Source organism: Capricornis sumatraensis, chromosome 1 (assembly GCF_032405125.1).
Source record: "Capricornis sumatraensis isolate serow.1 chromosome 1, serow.2, whole genome shotgun sequence".
NCBI classification, from domain to species: Eukaryota; Metazoa; Chordata; class Mammalia; order Artiodactyla; family Bovidae; genus Capricornis; species Capricornis sumatraensis.
Genome location: NC_091069.1, coordinates 104,091,806 through 104,114,999, shown reverse-complemented (window position 1 = coordinate 104,114,999; position 23,194 = coordinate 104,091,806). Strand labels below are relative to the sequence as shown.

Here is a 23,194-nt window from a genome sequence, read left to right as displayed (position 1 = left end):
GCTTCTGCAGCAGTCTCTGCTACACTGGGGTTCTCACTCTTCTTGCTAGCAACTGGTTAAGGGATGGCATGTGAAACAGTTCCAGCCAATCAAACACAAGGGATTGTTCGTGAGAAGTTTAACAGAAAAGTCTTCCCTGCTATAAGTAGGAGACACAGAAAGAGATGGTCCCTTCTTATTTTCCAGGATATGCCAGGGTGTGATGTCTGGCACTAGGCATCCATCTTGTGATCATGAGGTCAGTCTGCTGTGGATAAGACAGACACTCTGTGGCTTGCAGTGTAGGTAGATACAAGAAACCAGATCTTTAAAGGTACTGTTGAATCTGAGCTGACTGTCCCTGGAACCAGCTTCCTACTGGACCTTCTGTGTGTGACATGATACAGTTCCTTGTGGTTTAAGCTAATGAATGGAGGTTTTCTCTTATCTGTGGCCATAAATCTCTCCCATTCCATCTGAAGTTGCGCTGGGACAGAGATTACCTGAATAGGTTCTGTGTGGTCCCATGGGTCTGTTCGATTGGAGGGCTTGGCCAATGAAATAAGGCCCAGAGCACTGGACCCCCTTTCTGTCACTCCCTAGGTGGTCCTAAAGAAGCTCCTTTGGGTCCCTCGCGTGTGTCTCAGGATGCTTTCACATCCATCAGCTTGTCAGATGCTCACAGCTCACAGTGTGACAGGCAGGTAAATGGCATCAAGTGACCTCATTTTGCAAGAAGGAAAGGAAGGCTCAGAAAGGTGTAACGCCTTGGCTACATCTGCCAACAGGTCAGGGTTGCAAATAGGGCCTTGGCCCTCATTCACATGACCAGCCTCAGCTTAATGTAGAGACTAACAAGAGGGAGGAGACCAGGAAAGTCCCCTCTGTAGACAAGACATTAAGCAGAGACTCAAAGAATAACCAGGATGGGTGAAGAAGAGGAGGAGAAGGGAGGGCACTACAGCTCAGGGAAGAGCCTGCACAAAGACCTGGGGATGAGAGAGTTCTGGCAGCTGTGGGCGTGGGTGGGGTTGTGTGAGCAAAGGAGAGGTGGAGGAGCCTGACCTTATGGGTCTAGAGGGATAAGGTGGTGCTGAATTACAATTGCAGGCTCTGAGAACTTCCTTGCTGGTTCAATGGGTAAGAATCTGCCTTCACATGCAGGGAACACGGGTTTGATCCCTGGCTGGGGAACTAAGATCCCCAGAAGGCTATACACTGTCGCTAGGACCCTATGCAGCCAAATAAATAAATACTTTTTTAAAAATCACAGGCTGTGGAGCTGGACTGCTTGGGTTCAAATCCTAATGCTGTGGTCTATCAGCTGTGTGCCCTTCCACAAAACATCAACCACTCTCTGCTTTAATGTCTTCCTCTTGTCAAGAGATCGGAATCTGTGAGGAATGAGAGAGACGAGTTATACTGAAGAGCCTGGTAGTAGTAAGTGCTCAGAAGATGCCAGCAGCTCTCATGGGGCTTGTTTGGGATTTTGATCTTTGGTCTGTGAGTCGTGGAGAATTCATTCATCAGGACCATTTTGGTTGCAACCCAGCTCACATCGGCTTAGGCAACAATAGGGGGATTTATTGGCTCCTCTAACTGGAATAAATAGGTCTGGATGTGCCATCAGGGACAGCTGGATCCGGGCACACCCCACTGTCCGCCGGACTCAAGTGACTACATTCTCAGACTTGCTGTCCTCAGATGGCGGCAGGACGGCCAACTGTCTGTCATCGTAAGACAGAGCGTGTCCCTCCGTGGGACTGGCCTGTCATCACCCTGGCCCCCACGGGGCGCCCGTCCCTGAGCCCGTCGCATGACGGTGCAGCAGTGTTCTGGAGTTGGAAAAGAAGAATCATTGCTGATGGACCAGTCATGTTCCCAAACCTCTGAAACTGCCTGCCACAGATCCGGGTGCTGCTACCAAATCAGAGGGAGGAATACCGAGCAGGCAGACACAGCCAGGGTTGAGTCAGAGGGCCACTGGAGGTTTCAAGCAAGAGAAGGCCCTGATGTTCACCTTGAGATGATCCCTCTGGCTGCTGAACGGAGACAGGAGGGCAGAGTGGCGGCGGTGGAGGGGTGGGGGGGGGGGGGTTGGAGGGCGGAGTCGGGAGTCCAGGAGAAAGGGGCGATGGTGTGGCCAGGCTGGTGGCAACCAGGAGCAGAGATGGAGGAGAAAGAGGCACGGCGCCAGGGCTGAGTGACAGACTGGGCCGGAGTGGGGACAGGCAGAGCCCAGTCTAAGAGCCAGGGTTTGGGCCTGAGCAGCCGTGACAGGGAGCTTGAGGGGGGACTGGTTTGGGGTGAGACTGTGTGATCAGCTTTGGCTGCACTGCATTTCAGGAGCCCTGGGACATCACAGGGAGGAATCTTAGAGGCATTTCTTTGGCTGTGGAATTCCATTCCTGGGCATTCTCCGGCTGTTATGAAATATGAGAAGGATGACTAAATTGCATGATGCCCCTTCTGCCCAATAGAATGCACTAGAACCAAGGAAGGCCTGCTCTCCAGAGAGTTGGGACAGGAACAACTTGCTGGGCTGTCTGCAGGAAATGGGTCTCTTGAACAGCATGTGTCCGTCCCAATCTCTCCCTTAAGAGTTGAAAGGCCTCTTGAAATCCTTGGGCAGCTAGGCGGTCAGGAACAACAGGAAGCAGGCAGCACCCAGTGACCCAGATGGCCAAGCTGACGGTCTGAGCTCACAGGGGTGGGCGGGGCAGCTGGTGAGAAAAGAGGACCACGGATGACGTGGGAAGTGTCGGGGCTGACGGCCAGCACGCAGCACGGAGGGTGTGGCCCAGGCAGCAGAGGCCTTGGGGGTTCAGAGGAGACAGGGTTCATGCAGGGGGTTAGTGCAGGGTTCCAGGGTGGCTTCCTGGTGGCAGAACTGGACTGGCATCAAAGATATTCCAGGCACCTACCGGCAGCACAGGGAACTCTGCTTAATGTCATGTGGCAGCCTGGATGGGAGGGGAGTTTGAGGGAGAATGCATGCATGTGTATGTGTGGCTGAGTCCCTTTGCTGTCCAGCGGAAACTTTCACAACATTTTTAATTGGCTATACTCCAAATTGAAAGTTAAAAAAAAATTCCAGGCCAAAGGAAGACTATGACCTCAGGTGCGAGGTGCAAGCCTAGGTTTAGAGGGTACCCCACCCAGCCCCAAAGCAGCTGGGTCTCTGAAACATATTAGACCAGTCCCTCTGGGGCCTCCCATACCACCTGTGAGGGCTCCAGTGAGGGTTCAGCCACGCCCACCCCTCGCCCGCCTTCCCTTGTCTCCTGAGGAAGAGCCAGCAGCTCCTGGAGTCCCTACCTCTGCGGCCCTGCCCTGCAGAGATCTCTCTGTTTGCACTCCTCCCCTGAGCCTGCCCCTCCCCTAAGGCAGAAAGCAGGCCTCAGGGAGCACAGCCAACACCCAACTTGCTTCCTGCCCCCTGAGGACTTTAGGGAGTGAGGCGGGGTGAATGAGTGCCAGGGCAAATGCCCCCTGGGAGGGGAGCCAGAGACAGCTGGAAACGGCCAGGCCTAGCCTGGCCCTTCATGGGTGTGGTAAGGATGTATGGGACTTGGAGGGTTGTCTGCCAAGCTCCCTGGGGGATCCAGGTCCTGGGCACGTGGGCTCTGAGAGTGCTGCTGGCGCAGCCTCAGTGGGCCTGGGTCGGCCCCCAAGCTGGCAGGCCCCAGGCTAGTGAGCGAGCAGGGCAGTCAGCTTCCCATCCATTAGGCCCCTGGCCTGGGCTGCTAATGCCAAGCAAGCGGACCTTCTCCTCTCAGCCCTGGTACCCACTTAGGCATCGTTAATATTTTACGCTGCATAGCCAGGAATCGATGTCTGGTTTCTAGCTCGCTGTTGATGGGTAGTCACTGAAACTTTCATGGGGGAGGTGTTTGGGAGCACCAGGGGAAACTGAGGCAGGAAGCAGAGTCGGGGCAGCTCAGGAGGAACCCCCCTCACCCCGAGATGGCTTCCTTTGCTTGCTCTCTTCTCTGCCCCCCGCCCTCCGTCTATCTTAGGCTCCCTGCTCGGAGAGCCTGCAACAGATGCCAGGCCTTGTATTATCCAATTCTTTACAAGCCCCTGTAGGGTCTGGATCATCACTGCTATCACCCCTTTTATGAATGCGTGTGAGAGTGCTTAGTCACTCAGTCAACTCTTTGCCATCCCATGGACTGTAGCCCGCCAGGCTCCTCTGTCCATGGAATTCTCCAGGCAAGAATATTGGAGTGGGTGGCCATTTCCTTCTCCAGGAGACCTTTTCCACCCAGGGACTGAACCCACATCTCCTACATTGCAGGCGTTTTTATTCTCTGAGCTACCACGGAAACCCCTTTTATGAATGAGGAATAGGCTTAGGGAGGTTTCATGCCACTGGGCTCTTAACCAGGCTATTGAGTGAAGACTGGCAAACTAGCTAGGAAAAAGGCTACACTTTGCTCAGCATTGACGTGTGTAAATTAGATGGCAGGAGGCTTTTTAACCTTTCTAGACTACCACACAAGCAACTCGTGGGTTCCAACAGAACCACTTAGACCTCTTGCCTTTGGTCAGTGGAGACTCACCACATGCCCACTTAAGTGGAATTGAACGCTGCGGATTTACAGTTCTTTAAAAATATCTCCAATAACTCAGTCTTTTACCCACGTGTGTTAAACAGTGACATTGAACTGCACAGACAGAGAGAGACGCCAGGCCTTTCTCTGCTTCAGTTTCCACCAGAAGCAGTGCCCTGTTCTAGGACAACATCTGCTCTGGAATTCAGCAGGCCTGGGGTGCACCTGTATCCCCTTCCATAATCCACCCTGTAGGTCTCAGTTTTCTCACCTGTAAAGTGGGAGAAGAGGAATGCCCACTGGGGGAGCCTTTAAGGATTACAAGTAAACCTAAAGGCTCGGCTCGCCTGCAGTTCCAGCAGGGCCCTTGGCTATGCACGCTGCCGTTTTCCGCCACGCCCCTCTGCGCCTAGGGAGCAGTACATGCTCAGTATTTGTTGAATGAAAGAGCGGGTAGCAGAGGCTCCATAAATGGGAGCCGCTACTGTTCAGGCGCTAGGTCCAAACAGGGCCCACTTTCACGGGCGTGGTCCGGGGCTGGATTTCCCCCGCCACTGAGAAACCAGAGAACGGGAGAACTTAGTGTTCACAGCAGCCCACCGTGGCGACGCTCGGAGTCCTGGGCCGGTGAGTGCACCGCGCGCGCAGCGCCCGCCGGAGGGCAGCAGAGAGTCACGGCTTCGGGCCCCCAAAGTCCCGGAGTTTGGGGGCTAGGATGCCGGGTTCCGCCCTGCCACGCCCCCACCTCTCCCCTTTCTTTCTCCTCCCTTTGAGCGGCTTTCCTATCCTACTCCTGTGTCCCCGGGCAGGAAGAAAGCGATCCACAAACGATTTAGCACTCCCTCGAACTGCCCGCGCGTAGCACTTGACATCCGCTCGGCTTTCCCACAGCCGGAAAGGCAGGCACCAGCCCCTCTTTGCGGACGAGAAGGAGGAGGCTGCAAGTCCCTGACTCGACCAAGGTCATGCAGCAAAGTCAAGAGTTGAACTCAGCTTCGTAGGCTCTAGTGCCAAAGCCCAGCTCCCTCCTAAAGCCTCGAGCGCATGAACTCGAGAACTTTGAGTACCAACTTTTCCATTTTTGCACGGAAGCCAGACCAGGGCCAAGTTCAATCTCCGGCCGTGGACTGATGGTTGTGGGAAATACCCTGGGGCGAGAGGGCTTCCCGGATCCTCCGAAGGCCAGCTGTGTCCTGGCCCGCCGGGCGAAGAGCGGCGGTGGCCAGGCTCCGCGCCCCTCCATCGGGAGAGTGGAGCCCCGACTGCCCCCGGGGAGTGGCGCTGCTGCTCCCTTCCGGCCCCGGCCCCCTCCCCAGCCACACGGCCCCACCCTGCACGAGCGATTCTGTAAAACCGCGGACCGCTCGGTCACGCGGGGGCTGGCCAGTAGCGCTGGCTCTGCGCCAGGCCCCGTCTGCGGGCTGGCCCGTGCGGGGCGGGGCCACCTCCCTCCGCCCCTTCCCGGTCTGGCGCGCGCGGAGTGTGTGGGGGGTGGTGGGAGGGGAGCCCGCAGGGGACTCCTCCCCTGGTGGTCGCCGCGCCTAGGCCAATGAGCGCGCGGGGAGCCGCGATGGAGGCTGGGGCGACCGGGAGCGCTGGGGACCCCCGCCGCCGCCGCCGCCGCCGCCGCCGCCGCGCCCCCGTGCCCTGGAGCCCTTGGGGCTGGAGAGGGGCCGAAAGAGGCGCGGCGCCCGCTCCGGGCATGGAGGCGCCTCTGGCCAGAGCCGGCCACGCGAGCTGCGCTCCGCGCCGCCGCCGAGCCTCGAAGTTTGCCGGCTGACTCGGAAAGTTGCGCTCCGGCTCTGTCGCAGCTCCGCATCCGACCTCCCGGCCGGCCCCAGCTCGCCGCCGCCGCCGCCGCCGCCCTCCGCGGGGCTCCGGCCCAGCCGACGCCTGCAGCCCCGCCTGCCGGGGGCATGTGAGCCGCGGTCTCCCCTAGAGGCCGGGCGGGCTGCACCGGCCCCGGTGCCTCCGGAGGCAGCGTGAGGGCGAGGGGCACGCCCCGGCCCCAGGCAGCACGGGCCGCCATGGGCATCCAGGGCATGGAGCTGTGCGCCATGGCCGTGGTGGTACTGCTGTTCATCGCCGTCCTCAAGCAGTTCGGCATCCTGGAGCCCATGTCCATGGAAGGTAACGCGTGGCCACCCGCCCTTTGGCGGCCCTGCGCCGGGGGCCGGCGGTCAGAGGGGAGAGAGCAGCGCTTGCGCTCCGGGGTGCGGGTACCCAGGTCCACCCGGCGAGGAGCGGCCCTCGGGGACGCTGTGCTCCGCGGCCCTGCCCGTCTCGGCCACCGCCCCCTCCTGGCTCCCGAGGGCTGGTCTGGATCTAAGGGCGCATAGAGGGCTCAGACTGAAAAGCCCCAGAGCGAGTGCAGCCGCGGTGTTCGAGATGGGTGTAAGCGAGATCCCGGGAGAAGCCTTGAGCTGGCATCCCCGGCTGTCCTAGGCCCGCTGGTCCGAGCCGCCCCCGGTGAGCTTGGCGCCCGGCTGTGGGAGGTGGCAGAGGGTGAAGATAGCAGGGACGACCCTCAGCCCAAGGCGTCTGACTGCAGCAGCGAGTAACACAAAACCTCCGTCTCGTGATGAGGCCGGCGCTTCACCCGTAGCCCACATCCAGTCCCCTTTCCCCAGGCAAGACTTGGGAATGGGTAACCAACCCTCAGGCGCCACTGTTTTTGTCCCAATAAATATTAACCGAGGAGACAGACGAACTCTTAAATCAGACACTGACGGTGTCCCTGAGACCCCTGACACGTAGGTACCCTTAAGAGTTGCTCCCAGGCAGTACCTCCCACCCACCTCTGTGCAGGTTAGGAGAGGAAGCCCCTCCAGGGCACATCGATTGTGAAGGGGGACCTTGACCCACCAGGGCAGTAACTTATCGTCTGTGTCCTGTCCCTCTGGACTGTGGGGAAGGGGCTGGCCGGTCTTCTTTCCGTCACCTGTGCGCCCCTGCGGTCCTCAGGGGAGGATGGGCATCCTGCCTGCCTCAGCACTCCACTGACCTTGCCAGGCTCCAGCTCCTGAGACTAAAACCCAGAGGCTCAGGGAGGGGAGGAGCGAGAAACTGCCCTTGCCTCTGAACTGTCCAGCACACCCTCTGGCCTAGGGATGTGCCCCCCAAACCCCTGCAAAGGGCTGCTGAGGGCAGAAAGGGGCCCCGGGACCAGGAGGCCAGGCCCAGGTCTGACTTGTTGCCTGAAGCCGGTGGCTGTGTGCCCTTCAGAAGGCACTGAGCCGCATCACGCCCTTTCAAGGTGAGTTCAGGAGACCCTGAGGGAAGGGGCTTGCTGAAGGTGGTTCTCAGGGGCACCCTCTTGAACTTTACATTGTAGCTGGGCAAAGTAGGCTCCCTGGTGGCTCAGATGGTAAAGAATCTGCCTGCAATGCAGGGGACCCAGGTTCAGTCTCTGGGCCAGGAAGATCCCCTGGAGAAGGGAATGGCAACCCACGCCAGTATTCTTGCCTGGAGAATCCCATGGACAGAGGAGCCTGGTGGGCTACAGTCCATGGGGTTCCAGAGAGTTGAAGCAACTGAGTGACTTTCACTGGGAAGGTAATTGCCCAAACTGGGCCTGCACTTGGCTGGATGGATGCTGGGCCTGGCAGGAAGAGTCTGTGACAGGCACCTCCATGGGAAATACAAGCGGGGGTAGGGGGCATCTCACCCAGCGGTGCCCTCAGAGCCCAGGCCTCCTGCGTGCACTAGTGCGCCCCATCCCCCACCCTTTCCCACCTGGAGTCCATCGTAGGCAGGGGGGATTTGGTACTCGGGAGTCTGAGGCCCCTGCCTTACTCTTCCCCCATTTCCTGGGCCCTCCTGGGACCACCAGCCAGCCTCACTGTACTTGTTATTGACACTACCCACTCTTCTTAGGGAGCCCATCACGCTTGTGTTTCTCAGAGCCTGAAGTTTACCTTCGCGATTTCTAAGAAAGGATTTGTTTACAAGGTGGATCGGACGTGCAAGAGCACAGGTGGCTCATTCGACTTGCTGAGAAGCCCACTTCTGGCTCTAATAAGTCTGTCTTTTCTGGTATATCTGTCCACTCATGCCCTCTGACTTCTGGGGTCTCGAGGCGCACGGAGCCTCAGAGTCAGCCAGAGATCCCTGAGCTCGGATCTCCTATCACCCACACATACTGGCTTAACCTGTTTGAGCCTTGGCCTGACTATCTATAAAGTGGGGCCAATAATAAGGCCTGCCCCGTAGGGCTGCAGCAGAGTTTGAACTAGTTGAGTAAAGGCTTTAATGCCCTCAGGATCATTCTTGGTGTGTAGTAAATGCACAAACTTTGTGAACCATGGCTATCACCGGTAATTAGAGGATGATTACTCTTAATAGCAGAATTGAGTCGGCGTGAAAACATTCTCTCACTCAGACCAGCCACCTCTTCCTGCATCAGAGGAAGGGAATTCTGAGTACCAGATGGTCCGTGTTGATGGCAATGATGCCAGCTAAGTGCCTGGAAGGGCCCATTGGCCAGGCAGTGTCTAAGGGACTGTCATGGGCTGTGAGGAGCCCAGGCCCTTGGGCCCCAACCTGGATGTGAGCTGGCACTGAGAGAACAGGGCACCCCTCCAAGAAGACGTGCATTTAATTGGTTGTTGTCTCTCGTCCTCTTTGAGCCTCCATAGTTCTTATCTGTAAGAGACCAGAGTTATGGTGCCCCTGGGGATTGTTAGGGACTAATGGATTTGAGTTCTGGGGACACAGGCTTCTAGAAGAAGATGCAGAAGTTGAAAGACCTTCCTCTCTGTCCTACCAGTGTCTGTCTCTAGGCGACTTCATTGGTGGGGAGTTCCAGCCTGGCTTGGCCACAAGCTCACTGGCTGACCTTGGTGCATCAAACCTCAAGCCTCAGTCTCCCGGATATCCAGGTTGCTCAATGGTAAAGAACCTGCCTGCAGTGCAGGAGATGCGGGTTTGATCCTTGGGTCGGGAAGATCCCCTGTAGAAGGAAATGGCCACGGACAGAGGAGACTGGCAGGCTACAGTCCAGGGGGTCGCAAAGAGTCTGACATGGCTTAACAACTAAGCAAGAACAAGAAAATGAGGATACCAATAGAATATTTCCCCCTGTACACTTCCCAGGGGTGTGGTGAGCTGAAGCACTTTGAAAGAGTTCCCGACCGGACACAAATCTAAGTGATCTTGTAAGTGTGGTCATGGCTGGTGAAAAGTGAGCCTGGACCGGTAAGCTTGTTGCTCACTGGTAAGGCTGGCCTGGCCCTGACACCAGTCTTTGCCGTCCACATCTGTGGCCCAGGGCTTGGCTTGGGCTGCTGCCTGTCTTATCTCAGTCCACATTTTCCGAGCTCTAACTAGTAGCTCTCCACAGAGAGCAGTTTTGCTCCTCAGAGGGTGTTTGGTGATGTCTGGAGGCGTTCTGGATTGCCACAATCGATGGGGAGGGTACCAGTGGCATCAGGTGGGTAGAGGCCAGGGATGCCGCTAAGCATCACGCAGGCCCAGGCAGCTCCTCACCACAGACAATGCTCAGGCCCAGGGACTTCCCTGGCGGTCCAGGGGCCAAGACTCCATGCCTCAGTGCAGGGGGTGCGGGCTCAGTCCCTGCTCAGGGAGCTGAGACCCCACATAGCACGAAGTGTGGCCACAAAGTAAAAAAACAGAAAAATTTGTTTTTAAAGAATGTTCAGACCCAAATGTCAGTGGTAAAGTTGAGATACCTTGTTCTAGAAGGAGCACCGGCTAGGGGCTAGGAGAGCTGCCTTTCAGCTCTGATGTGGTCCCTGACGTGCTGACATTAACTTGGGGAGATCACTATTCCTGTCCCAGCTCCACTTCCTAGTCTGTCTGTAAGTGGGGAATGGGATTAGAAGCACCAGCTCCCCCGAGAACCCCCCCTGACCCTTCTGGATCCCTGCCCCTGGGGTTGTATTAGATGACCCTATCCTGGAATTTTCTAGATCCCTGTCCCCACTTACGGTGACCTCTCCAAAGGCTGCAAGCGCTGTGTCCATACACTTGTGGCCCCAGGGTATGCCCAGCACTGCCTGCCAAACAGCAGGTGTGGAGTCTGGATAAATCATATGCCATTTTCAGCCATACTTAGGCGGCACCCATTGCATACCAGGCCTGGAACACCAGAAATGCAAGGTCTTGGCCCTCCCTGTAGGGTGGCCCTGGGAAACACCCTCGGAGGGGAGTTCCCTCTGGTTGGGGTTGGGGCAGAGCTGGTGGCTTGTGGGGGCCTGAGTACAGACGGGCAAAGAGAACAGAGTGGGAGGGGAAGGATGGGGACTGCCCACGTGGAGACAGCCTCCTCCGGGGTTTGGTCTGCCTGTTGGCAGAGCCAGTGCCTCCGTGGCGGGTTCCGACGTGTTCTAAGAGTTGGGCCGGTTATGTTCATTCACTGCAGGAATGCGCTGCAGCGCCAAGGGCAGGCTGACCAACCTCTGGGTTCAAGAGGGATTGGAACCAGCAAGTGTGGACAGAGCAGCTCGGAGCTTTGCTGCAAAGGGGAGTGAAGCCGGATACTGGCTGGCAGGGGAAGCATCATAGTGCAGGGCCTCAAGGGGGTGTCAGGGCAGCCAGGTGGGGGGAGTCATGCACGGGGCTGCCCCTCGCCCAGTACCTTGTGCCCTTAGCTCAAAGGACTGAAGACTCGGAGCCACCCTTCCCTCGCCCCTGCAGGCGGGTCTTGTGCAGAGAGGGCTGTGTTGAGTGGGGGACACAGGAGAGGGACTAAGGCTTTTACTCAATGGGAAGAAAGCCTGGTCTGTAACCTGTCAGACCGTGGTACAATTTTGCATGCGTGCTGTGTTGCTTCAGTTGTGTCTGACTTTTTGCAACCCTATGGATTATAGCCTGCCAGGCTCCTGTGTCCATGGGATTCCCCAGGCAAGAAACTAGAGTGGGTTGCCATGCCCTCCTCCAGGAGATCTTCCTGACCCAGGGGTCGAACCCACGTCTCTTACATCTCCTGCATTGTCAGCCAGGTTCTTTACCACTAATACAAACAACCATGGAATATTCAACCATGAAACAATTGTCTTTTAAAGCCTTATGCTTTCATGCCTTTCACAAATGCTTGTTTGCTGAAGAGGTGAAATCTGCATTGCTGGTCCCCTGGTTATCATGAATACTTGATGGAGAGGGGATGGTCCCAGACCAGCCCTTGGCAAGAGAAGGGGAGGGCTGAGCACGAGGGAGACTGTGGAGGCAAGTTAGCTCCATGGCTTTGCCGAACAAGGCTACTCAGCGGGTGAGGAGAGCGGTGCAGGCGGCTGTCTAGGCCCAGGACCACCTTGCCCTGGCCCACGTTGCAGCCAGGGTCGGCGGCTTCTTCCTTCTCGGCACCTCTTGCCAGTCTCTCCTCTCTGTGTCTCTTTGTTTGACCCCCGAGACCAGAGAGGCCATTCTGGAATGGAGATCAGACAAGCCCTTCCCCCTCTTTGGCCCTTATGTGGTTCTTGTGCCCACATAGCTCTTGGTATACCCTGGACCCCCTCCCCAGGGTGCCCTTTGACCCTGCTGTCATTGCACCTGATTCTTGGAATATTGCTTCTCTCTGATTCCTCACCCATCCCCTGCCCAACAGGTGTAAGCAACAGGGAATGTTGCTTTAAGAGATAGGCCCAGCCTGGAGACATTAAAATTGACATGCAAGGGACTTCCCTGGTGGTCCAGTGGCTAAGACTTCTTGCTTCCCAATGCGGGGGGCCCAGGTTTGACCCCTGGTTGGGAAGCTACATCCCCGTGTGTCACAAGTAGAGCATCCCACATGCTGCAGCTATGACCTAGCACAGCCAAATTTTAAAAAAAGTTGACATCCCAGCCGGTAGTTCATGGACCCACCCAAGAAAACAGCTGTGAGGGATCTGACCCAGCAGGTGTTACAGGGCACCTCCCACACTGCGTGGCGGCCCTGTTCCAGACTGGGTGAGCTGTGAGCTGTGAGCAGACAGGAGGGCCGATTGGCTTGTTCTCCTTGAGCTGCCGTAACGTGGACTGTCACCCGCCAGGCTGCTCTGTGCATGGGAGTCTCCAGGCAAGAGCACTGGGGTGGGCTGCCAGGGGCTCCTCCAGGGGATCCTGCCCACCCAGGGATCAGTTCCAGGCCTCTTGCATTGCAGGTGGATTCTTCACCATCTGAGCCCCCAGGGAAGCCCTAATAGAATATCCCAGACCAGGGACCTGTATTTTCCCACAACTCTGGAGGCTGGAAGTCCCCAGTCAAGGTACCAGCAGAGCTGGTTTCTGGTGAGGCCTCTCTTCTCACGTAGACAGTCACCTTCTTGCTGTGTCCTCACATGGCTTTTCCTTCCCTTCCTTTTGGAAAGGAAATCACTCTTCATCCTCTTATAAGGTCACCAAATCCTTCTGGACTACAACCCCACCTTTATTAGGATTTCATTTAACCTTCAGTTCAGTTCAGTCGCTCAGTCGTGTCTGAGTCTTTGCGACCCCATGAACCGCAGCACGCCAGGCCTCCCTGTCCATCACCAACTCCCGGAGTCCACCCAAACCCACGTCCATTGAGTCGGTGATGTCATCCAACCATCTCATCCTCTGTTGTCCCCTTCTCCTCCTGCCTTCAATCTTTCCCAGCATCAGGGTCTTTTCAGATGAGTCAGCTCTTCGCATCAAGTGGCCAAAGTATTGGAGTTTCAGCTTCAACACCAGTCCTTCCAATGAACACCCAGGACTGATCTCCTTTAGGATGGACTGGTTGGATCTCCTTACAGTCCAAGGGACTCTCAAGAGTCTTCTCCAACACCACAGTTCAAAAGCATCAATTCTTCGGCCCTCAGCTTTCTTCATAGTCCAACTCTCACATCCATACATGACCACTGGAAAAACCATAGCCTTGACTAGACGAACCTTTGTTGACTAATGTCTCTGCTTTGTAATATGCTATCTAGGTTGGTCATAACTTTCCTTCCAAGGAGTAAGCGTCTTTTAATTTCATGGCTGCAGTCACCATCTGCAGTGATCTTGGAACCCCAAAAAATAAAGTCAGCCACTGTTTCCACTGTTTCCCCATCTATTTCCCATGAAGGGATGGGACCGGATGCCATGATCTTCATTTTCTGAATGTTGAGCTTTAAGCCAACTTTTCACTCTCCTCTTTCACGTTCATCAAGAGGCTCTTTCTGCCATAAGGGTGGTGTCATCTGCATATCTGAGGTAATTGATATTTCTCCCGGCAATCTTGATTCCAGCTCGTGCTTCTTCCAGCCCAACGTTTCTCATGATGTACTCTGCATATAAGTTAAATAAGCAGGGTAACAATATACAGCCTTGACGTACTCCTCTTCCTATTTGGAACCAGTCTGTTGTTCCATGTCCAGTTCTGACTGTTGCTTCCTGACCTGCGTACAGGTTTCTCAAGAGGCAGGTCAGGTGGTCTGGTATACCCAACTCCTTCAGAATTTTTCACAGTTTATTGTGATCCACATAGTCAAAGGCTTTGGCATAGTCAATGAAGCAGAAATGGATGTTTTTCTGGAACTCTCTTGCTTTTTCACTGATCCAGCGGATGTTGGCAATTTGATCTCTGGTTTCTCTGCCTTTTCTAAAACCAGCTTGAACATCTGGAAGTTCACAGTTCACATATTGTTGAAGCCTGGCTTGGAGAAATTTGGGCGTGACTTTACTAGCGTGTGAGATGAGTGCAACTGTGTGGTAGTTTGAGCATTCTTTGGCATTGCCTTTCTTTGGGATTGGAATGAAAACTGACCTTTTCCAGTCCTGTGGCCACTGCTGAGTTTTCCAAATTTGCTGACATATTGAGTGCAGCACTTTCACAGCATCATCTTTCAGGATTTGAAATAGCTTAACTGGAATTCCATCACCTCCACTAGCTTTGTTCGTAGTGATGCTTCCTAAGGCCCACTTGACTTCACTTTCCAGGATGTCTGGCTCTAAGTGTGAGTGATCACAGCATCGTGATTATCTGGGTCGTGAAGATCTTTTTCGTACAGTTCTTCTGTGTATTCTTGCCACTTCTTAACACCTTCTGCTTCTGTTAGGTCCATACATACCATTTCTATCCTTTATTGTGCCCATCTTTGCATGAAATGTTCCCTTGGTATCTCTAATTTTCTTCAAGAGATCTCTAGTCTTTCCCATTCTATTGTTTTCCTCTATTTCTTTGCATTGATTGCTGAGGAAGATTTTCTTATCTCTTCTTGCTATTCTTTGGAACTCTGCATTCAAATGGGTATATCTTTCCTTTTCTCCTTTGCTTTTCACTTCTCTTCTTTTCACAGCTATTTGTAAGGCCTCCTCAGATAGCCATTTTGCTTTTTTTGCCTTTTTTTTTTTTTTTTTTTTGGTCATTTAACATTAATTACCTCCTAAAGACTTATCACACTGGGGATTAGGGCTTCAACATATGAGTTGTGGGTGGGGAAGTGCTTCCCTGGTGGCTCATGATAAAGAATCCACCTACCAGTGCAGGAGATGCCAGTTCAGTCCCTGGTCAGGGGAAGATCCCACATGCCTAGGAGCAGCTAAGTCCATGCACCACAGCCATTAAGCCTGTGCTTTAAAGCCCAGGAACTGCAACTTCTGAACCCGTGTGCTGTGACTGCTGAAGCCTGCACACCCCAAATGGAGAGTAGCCCCCCTTGCTCCAACTTCATTGCTGCTTAGGGCAACAGCACTGAAGACCCAGCACAGCCAAAAATTAATACGTTATTTTTTTTTAAAAATTGGGCTTCTGCAATGGCTTAGCAGTAGAGAATCTGCCTGCCAAGGCAGGGAACATGGGAGACTGGGATTTGATCCCTGGATTGGGAAGATCCCCTGAAGTAGAAATGGCAGCCCACAGTGTTCTTGCCTGGAAAATCTAATGGACAAGGGAGCCTGGAGGGCTGCAGTCCATGGGGTTGCAAAGGGTCAGACATGCATGTGTGTAGTAATAGTGGAATTAAAACAAAACCAGAACATGTGAGTTGTGGAAAGAGACACAACTCTGTCCATCACACCAGTAAACAGAGAAATATGTATATGCCAGAAAGTCACAGCCGGATGAAGGAAGTGAAACAGAGACAAGGGAATATAGGAATGGCGGGGCGCATGACACCCTGGAGGAGGTGACAGTCAAGCAGAGGGAAGCAGGCAGCGTGGATTCTGCGGAAGAGCATTCACGCCAGAGGACAGCAATGGAGTGCGCCTGGTGGGCTTGAGCAGCTAGAGGGGCAGCGTGGCTGAATCCAGGGAGTGGTGAAGGGAGGGACCCAGGAGATGAGGTCAGAGCTGGGGGCAGGGAGCACAGTTATTGCCCATTTACAGACTTCTGTGTTTATACTCAGAGCCGGGGGAGGCTGTTGCACAGAGGGGGACCTGAGGATATGTTTTCAGCAGCTTCCTCCAGCCCTATTTGTAAAATAGACCAGCAGGATGCAGGGCAGAAGCAGGAAGGCAAGGCAGAAGAGACGGTTGGGGGGAGGGCCAGTGAAGGTGGGAGGGGGGCTCACAGGCGGGTGCAGGTTGAGGGGAGCGCTGGCAGGGTTTGCATGGGGGCTGAGGGCTGGGAGGAAGGTCTATGCCCAGGCTTTTGGTGAGAGCATCCACAGGGTGGAGTTGCCATCAACTGAGCCGGGGAAAGCTGTGGGTGGAGTGGGTTTGCAGGGGGAGCTTAGGAGCTCAGTTTGGGTTTGGTCCATCTAAGGACCTCCTGGATTTCCACTTGCAGGTGGTAAGCAGGCAGGTGAGTCCAGAGCTCGGGAAGTAGTTAGCCCACATTTCCTGACTGAGGCTTGCCTCTGTAAGGAACTTGCTGATTTTGCAGGTTCATCGGGTGTAACTTTTTCTCATCGTTCTCAGATGCGTTTTTCATACTCGTGATTCTGAACACCAATGTGCATGTTTATTAGCTTTTCCTGTTTCCTTATCTGTCAATTTCCTGTGTATATCCTTTAACCATTTCTCCTGGGATTGCTGTGCTTATTTTCCAAGTCACCAATGGTTCTTCCCGACCAAAGGTGTTTTCTCTCTCTCTCTCTCCCCCCTCTCTTGATCTGGGGACTCTAATTACTTTTAAATATTTTTATTAACCTGTATTAAATGCATTCTGGCTTCCCCGATGACTTGGCGGGTGAAGAATCCATCTGCCATGCAGAAGACCCAGGAGACTCGGGTCCAATCCCTCGGCCAGGAATACGCCCCAGAGGAGGGCACGACAACCCCCTCCAGTATTCTTGCCTGTAAAATCCCATGGACAGAGGAACCTGGTGAGCTACAGTCCATGGTGTCACAAAGAGTCGAGCACAACTGAGAGACCAAGAACGTTAACAAAACACATTAAATGCATATGTAAGGATGGAGATATATATATATATATATGCATGTATATGTATATAAACATGGAGTCCTAACAGCTGGACCACGAGGGAATTCCCCTTGGTTTTGAATTTTATACCCAAAAAAAAAAAACAAACAAACAAACGAGAATCATGGTCTCCTAGGACTGTTTTTTCAGCTACACTGTTTCTAAGACTTACCCACGTTGCTCTGTGTTATAGGTCATTCATTTTTCACTGCAGTACAACCTTTCCTCCGGTGGGGGCACAATCTATTCATCTGCTCTGTTGTCCATGGACGTTTGGTTGATTCAGGCTGTCTTTACTGTGGAGTCCTCCGGGGACCCCTGAGCAATGATTTTCTCTGGCATGTATACCCCAGGGAGGATTACTGTGCCCTAAGGGTTGTTGTGCGTGCTCAGCCATGTCCGACTCTTTGCGACCCCATGAACTGTAGCCCACCAGGCTCATCTGTCCAGGGGATTCTCCAGGCAAGAATACTGGAGTGGTTGCTTTTTCTAAGGTATGCAGATGTGAAGATGCAAGCGGCTTTCCACAGTGGTTGTACCAATGTACACAGTCACCAGCATGTTTAAAAATGACCATTGGTCTCTGTCCTCTCCTGTGACCCTTACTTCATTATTCTTGTTTCTTGTCAGTCAGAAGGTGTGGACTTCTCATCGTAATTGCATTTGCTGTTTGTTGAGGAGGTTGTGCCATCTTCCTGTCCTCATTCACATCTCTGGTCTCCTTTTCCGATGTTCATCAATTCTAGACCTTCTTCTTCCATCAGCTGTAAATATTGCCTGCTGTCTCCTCCCTCTGTGTTGAGCGTCCCTCGTGGTCATGGTGCCTTTTGTTGAACGGAAGTCCTTTGATGTGATGGAGTTCATCAATTTTTGTCCTTTCTGGTTTGAAGTTTTAAGAAATCTTCCCCCACCTTTAGGTTGGCAAGATACTGTTTTACATTTTATTTTTATTTATTTATTGTAAAGTTTTATTTATGCTTGGCTGCACTGGGTCTTTCTTGCTGGAAGCGGCTTCTCTAGTTGCAGCAAGCAAGGGCCACTCTCTAGTTGCAACTTGCGGGCTCTAGAGCTCTGGCTCAGGAGTTGGGGCGCACAGACTTAGTTGCTCGGGGCATGTGGTATGTGGGATCTTCCCAGACCAGGGATCAAACACATGTCCCCTGCATTGGCAGGCAGAGTCTTAACCAGTGGGTCACCAGGAAATAAACCAGAGTTTATTGTAACTCTAGAGCTCACTTTTCACGTGTTATCTTTAGTTATCTGGAGCTTGCTTTTGCACATGGTATTTATTTTCTTTATATGATGATTTATTTTCTTGATGATTTATTTTCTTTATATGATGAGTCAGTTTTCCTAACACTGTCTGTTATACTAAACAACTGGCCTTTCCCCAAAGCTTCTGGGAAGGTCCCGCTCTACCTCAGCCTCTGTTTGAGCTCTCTGGCCTGCTTGTTAGTGTGTTTGTCTATTCTTGTATCAAGCACCCAATTTTTATTACAGTGATTATAAATGTTTTAGTATATAATAGGGAAAACTCTCTCTTTACTCTTCCTTTCTAGATTCTTATGGATTTTTAAATTCTTCATTATACATTTCAGAGTAAATTTATCAAAGTCCTCAAAAATCCAACTGGATTTTTGATTGGGATGGTGTTGAATTTATAATCTATCACAGGAGAAATAACATCTTTATAATGTTATTATAATCGTGTCTAAGATGGAATGTCTTTCTTATTCAGATAATCTTTCTTTATAGAGGTTCTTTGAGTTTTGGTTAATACTTAGATACTTTTTAGTTTTAATTTCTATTATGGATGTTATTTTTCTTGTATTTTCTAGGTGGTTATTACTGGTATAGAAAATTGCTATTGATTTTCATAAATTAATCTCACATCTGGCAACATATACTGAACTCTCATGTATATTGATTCTTTTGGTCCCTGTAGGGACCATGTCATCTATAAATAGTGTTAATTTTATCTTATGCTTCCCAACTCTTACACTGTTTGGGGTTTGTTTGTTTGTTTCCTTTTTCAAAATTTCCTTAGAGTATTTGCCAGACATCATTTAGTGGTAACTGAGGCCAACCTTGGCTTGTCCCAGATCTTAAAGAAAATGTGTGTGAGCCTTTGCCATTAACCCTAATATTTTCTGTAAAGAAATATTTGTTTTACAAATATAAGCAACATCAAGTTTATAAAGTTCCCTTATAAAGTTCCTAGTTTGCTGAGAGTTTTTGCTTTTTTATTTTAATTATAAATAGATGTGGATGTTTATCAAATGCTTTTTCTGTATTAGGGTTTTCATATGATTTTCTCTCCTTACACTCTTACAGATAAAACCTTTTTGATCCTGGTGTACTATTTTTTTTTTAATTCAATTGGATTAAGTTACCTAACATGCTTTACGATTTTGCATCTATGTTCCAAAGTGAAATGGGCACATAATTTTCTTTTTGTTCATTTGTTTGTTTTTCCAGCTGTATTAAGCTATAATTAACACCTAACATTGTGTAAGGGTATGTAAAGATCACCCACAATAAAGTTAACTGATGCATCCATCACCTCAGATAAATATCATTTTTTTGTTATTGTGGTGGTGGTGAGAACGTTGGAGATCTGCTCCCCATGGTTAAGAATCCACCTCGCAATGCAGGGGACATTGGTTTGATCCCTGGTCGGGGAACTAAGATCCCACGTGCCTTTTGGAACAACTAAGTCTATGCATTGCAACTACTGAAGCCCACGAGCTCTGGAGCCCACACCGAAACGAAGACTCAATGCAGCCAATAGTTAATTAATTCAGTTCAGTTCAGTTCAGTCGCTCAGTTGTGTCCGACTCTTTGTGACCCCATGAATCGCAGCACGCCAGGCCTCCCTGTCCATCACCATCTCCCAGAGTTCACTCAGACTCACGTCCATCAAGTCCATGATGCCATCCAGCCATCTTAATTTAAAAAACAATTTTAAAAGATCTACCCCTTAGCAACTTTCAAGGGTACAGTACAGTATTGCCTACTGTAGTCACCATACCATAGCTTAGATCCCCCAGAAATTATTCGTCTTATACTTGGAAGCTGGTGCCCTTTGACCAACATCTCACCACCCCCTACCCTCTGTTTCCTGGCCACCACCAGCCTACTCTCGGTTTCTCTGAGTGAGGCTTTTTTAGGTTCCACATGTAACTGACATCATACAGTATTTGTCTTTCTTGACTTCTTTGCTTAGCAGAATATCCTCAAGGTTCGTCCGTGTAGTCACTACACTTTCCTCTCTCGTGTTGTCCTTGTGTGACTCAGGAGTCAAGACGGCTGCACTGATCACCGGATAATCGATATGGAGATCACCGGTGAGCTAAGCAAAGCAGTTTGCTTGGAGTGGCGGGGCTAGGAGTGAGATCAAGGGAGGCTAAGAGGAGAGGAGGTGTAGACGGTGAGGTAAAGGAGAGAAAAAAGCAGCAGCTTGAGAGGAAAGTGGGGCCCGTGGAGAACCCGCCTGCCAGTGCAGGAGGCACACGGGCTCAATCCCTCGGTCGGGAAGATGCCCTGGAGGAGGGCAAAGCAACCACTCCAGTATTCCCGACTGGAGAATCCCGTGGACAGAGGCGCCTGGCGGGCTGTAGGCACACGACTGACGCGACTTAGCACGTGATTCTTACTGGCGTGCAGTGGTGTTTCACCGTGGCTTTAATTTGTATTTCTTTAATTGGATACGGTGTTAAACATCTTTCTCATGTGTGTTTGCCATCTGTATATCCTCTATGGTGAAGTGCTTGATCGGGTTTTTTTTTTTACCCATTTGTTAATATTGAGTTGTACTTTTTCTTACTGATAAATTTTGAGAGTTCTTTATATATTCTGAACATCCTTTGTTAGAAGTTCGATTTGCAGATCGATAGTTTCCCTTTCTATTTAACAATGTCTCTTACAGAGCAAAACTTTTCTAACCTGGTGGCTCAGATGTTAAAGCATCTGTCTGCAATGTGGGAGACCAGGGTTTGATGCCTGGGTCGGGAAGATCCCCTGGAGAAGGAATGGCAATCCACTCCAGTACTATTGCCTGGAAAATCCCATGGACAGAGGAGCCTGGTAGGCTACAGTCCATGGGGTCGCAAAGAGTCGAACACGACTGAGCGACTTCACTTCACTTACAGAGCAAAACTTTTCTTATTAAGAAGTACAGTTTTTCAGTGTTTTCTTTTATAAGTCATTCTGTTGGTGCATGCCTAAGAACTCTTTGCCTAAATCCAGGCCATAAAGACTTTCTCCTGTTTTTTTCTAAAAGTTTTATAGTTTTACATCTGACTTTTAAATCTATGCTCCATTTTGAGTTAAGTTTTGTATAAGAAATAAGGTTTAGGTCAAAGTTCATTTTTTGTGTACATGGACGTCCAATTTTTCTAGCACCATTTGTTGAAAAAAATTAAACTTTTTCCTTTGAATTGCTTTTACACGTTTGTGATAAATCGTCTCAGTCATATTTATGTGGATGTATTTCTGGGTTCGCTGTTTTGCTCCGCTGACCTGTGTCTTTTCTCCAACACCACTCATTCTTGATTATTATATCTGTATAATGTCTTGAAATCAGATAGACTGATTTCTACCACTTTTTTCTTTTATCTAATCCATTTATTTTGCCTTTCCACATAAGTTTTAGAATCAGTGTGTCTCTGTCTACAAAAAAAAATTGTCCTGGGATTTTTACTGGAATTATGTTAAATCTGTAAATCATTTTGAAGATAATTGACATCTTTATAATGCTGAGTCTTTCAATCCGTGAACACAGTGTGTCTCATTACGTACTTATATCTTCTGTGATTTCTTTTATCCGCATTTTGTCATTTTCAATATACAGATTATGTGCCTGTTTTGTTAGATTGTTTTACCTATTTATTTTTACATTTTATATTATTTTTATTGTTTATTATTATCATTTTATATTTTATATTTCGTTATTTATATATTTTTTCATATTTTAATCTATCTTCCCTACTTCACTTATGGGATGGGTGATTGTAATTAGTATAACAAGTTTTTAGAATTTTGGTTTTCCAATGGTACATTGTTGATCAATAAAATGTAACTGATTTTTTTTAATATGGACCATTTTTTGAAATTATATATTTATTTTATTTTTGGCTACACTGGGTCTTTGTTGCTGCATACAGGTTTTCTATAGAACTGTGATTTATTTTTGTATTGACCTGGTATCCTGTGACCTTGCTAAGCTCATTTATTAGAGGGTTTTTTTGTATGTTCTTTGAAACTATCTACATGGATAATTATGTCATCTGTAAATAGGGATAGTTTGGGTTTCTTCTTTCTAATCTGTGTCCATGTGACCCTGCTGTCCATTTTGATGTATTGTGATTAAATAAAAGATCTGGTCCCTACCCTACAGACAGAGAACTTGAAATTTTACTTTCTACTCAAATGTGAATTAAGCCCGTACATGAAATGCAGCCAAGCAGCAGTGTGATGAGCCAAGAGGGGTGCCCTTCCCATTCCTGGGGGAAATCAGGGAGGGCTGCATGGAGGAGGTGGTCCAGGAATTGGGTCTTAAAGGTCAAGGTGCCCTGTAACTTGTCTCTGTCTTTTTCCTTTCTACCTCCCCTTGTTTAGTGCATTTCCAGTACAAGACTCACTCCCACCTCCCACCCCCATCCCAGCATATGGCTGAGAGGGTGGGCATGCCCCAGGTGAGCCCAGCAGGGACGGCCCATTGTGTGTGAGGAGCAGGGCAGCAGAGACACCAGGAGGCACAACTGAGTGTGCTGTTAAGCTGCACCCGGTCCATTTGTGCAGTGCACAGCCTGGGCAGCTGTACCTGGTAGTCACACGAGGAGAGTCTCCCCACTCCTTACTTCCACCCAGAGCCTGGCACCCACACTGGAGAGAGATGGGGGCAGGGCCACATGTTCCACCCTCCTGGGTCTGTGTCCCCCTCCAGATAGCAGCGACAGTGAGCTGGAGCTGTCCGCAGTGCGCCACCAGCCAGAGGGGCTTGACCAGTTGCAGGCACAGACCAAGTTCACCAAGAAGGAGCTGCAGAGCCTCTACAGGGGCTTCAAGAACGTGAGTGCCCCACATCCCCCACTCCCGGGGTTGGCCCTGATCCCCCGGCTCTCCTTTGCTGGCTCCAGGGTGCTGGCACACCTTCTGGAAATTCCCCATGGCACAGTGCATACCCCAGGGGCTTTATGGGGCTGATGTTTTGTGGGACAGCTGTCTGCGGGGAGGGCCAGGGCCCAGAATCACTGTCCTGAAGGCACTTCCCTTATGAGTGTCTCCGTACTGGTGCAGTGGAGGAGCATGGGGACAGACCAGCCTAGCATGAGGGGTCCTGCGACCCCCTCCC

The 23,194-nt window shown here is 51.1% G+C and overlaps 1 protein-coding gene across 2 annotated transcripts in view; it reads left to right on the top strand.

The window, feature by feature from the left end:
* KCNIP3 (potassium voltage-gated channel interacting protein 3) overlaps nt 1-23,194 on the top strand; it is an 85,144-nt gene that overhangs the window by 49,369 nt on the left and 12,581 nt on the right. The window contains exons 1-2 of one of the 2 annotated variants that reach the window (XM_068965394.1): nt 6,563-6,665; nt 22,787-22,911. In XM_068965394.1, coding sequence (XP_068821495.1) covers nt 6,563-6,665; nt 22,787-22,911 — 228 coding nt within the window. Of the gene's footprint in view, nt 1-6,562; nt 6,666-22,786; nt 22,912-23,194 lie in introns of those variants that run through there. The other variant, XM_068965388.1, reaches the window with a different exon arrangement.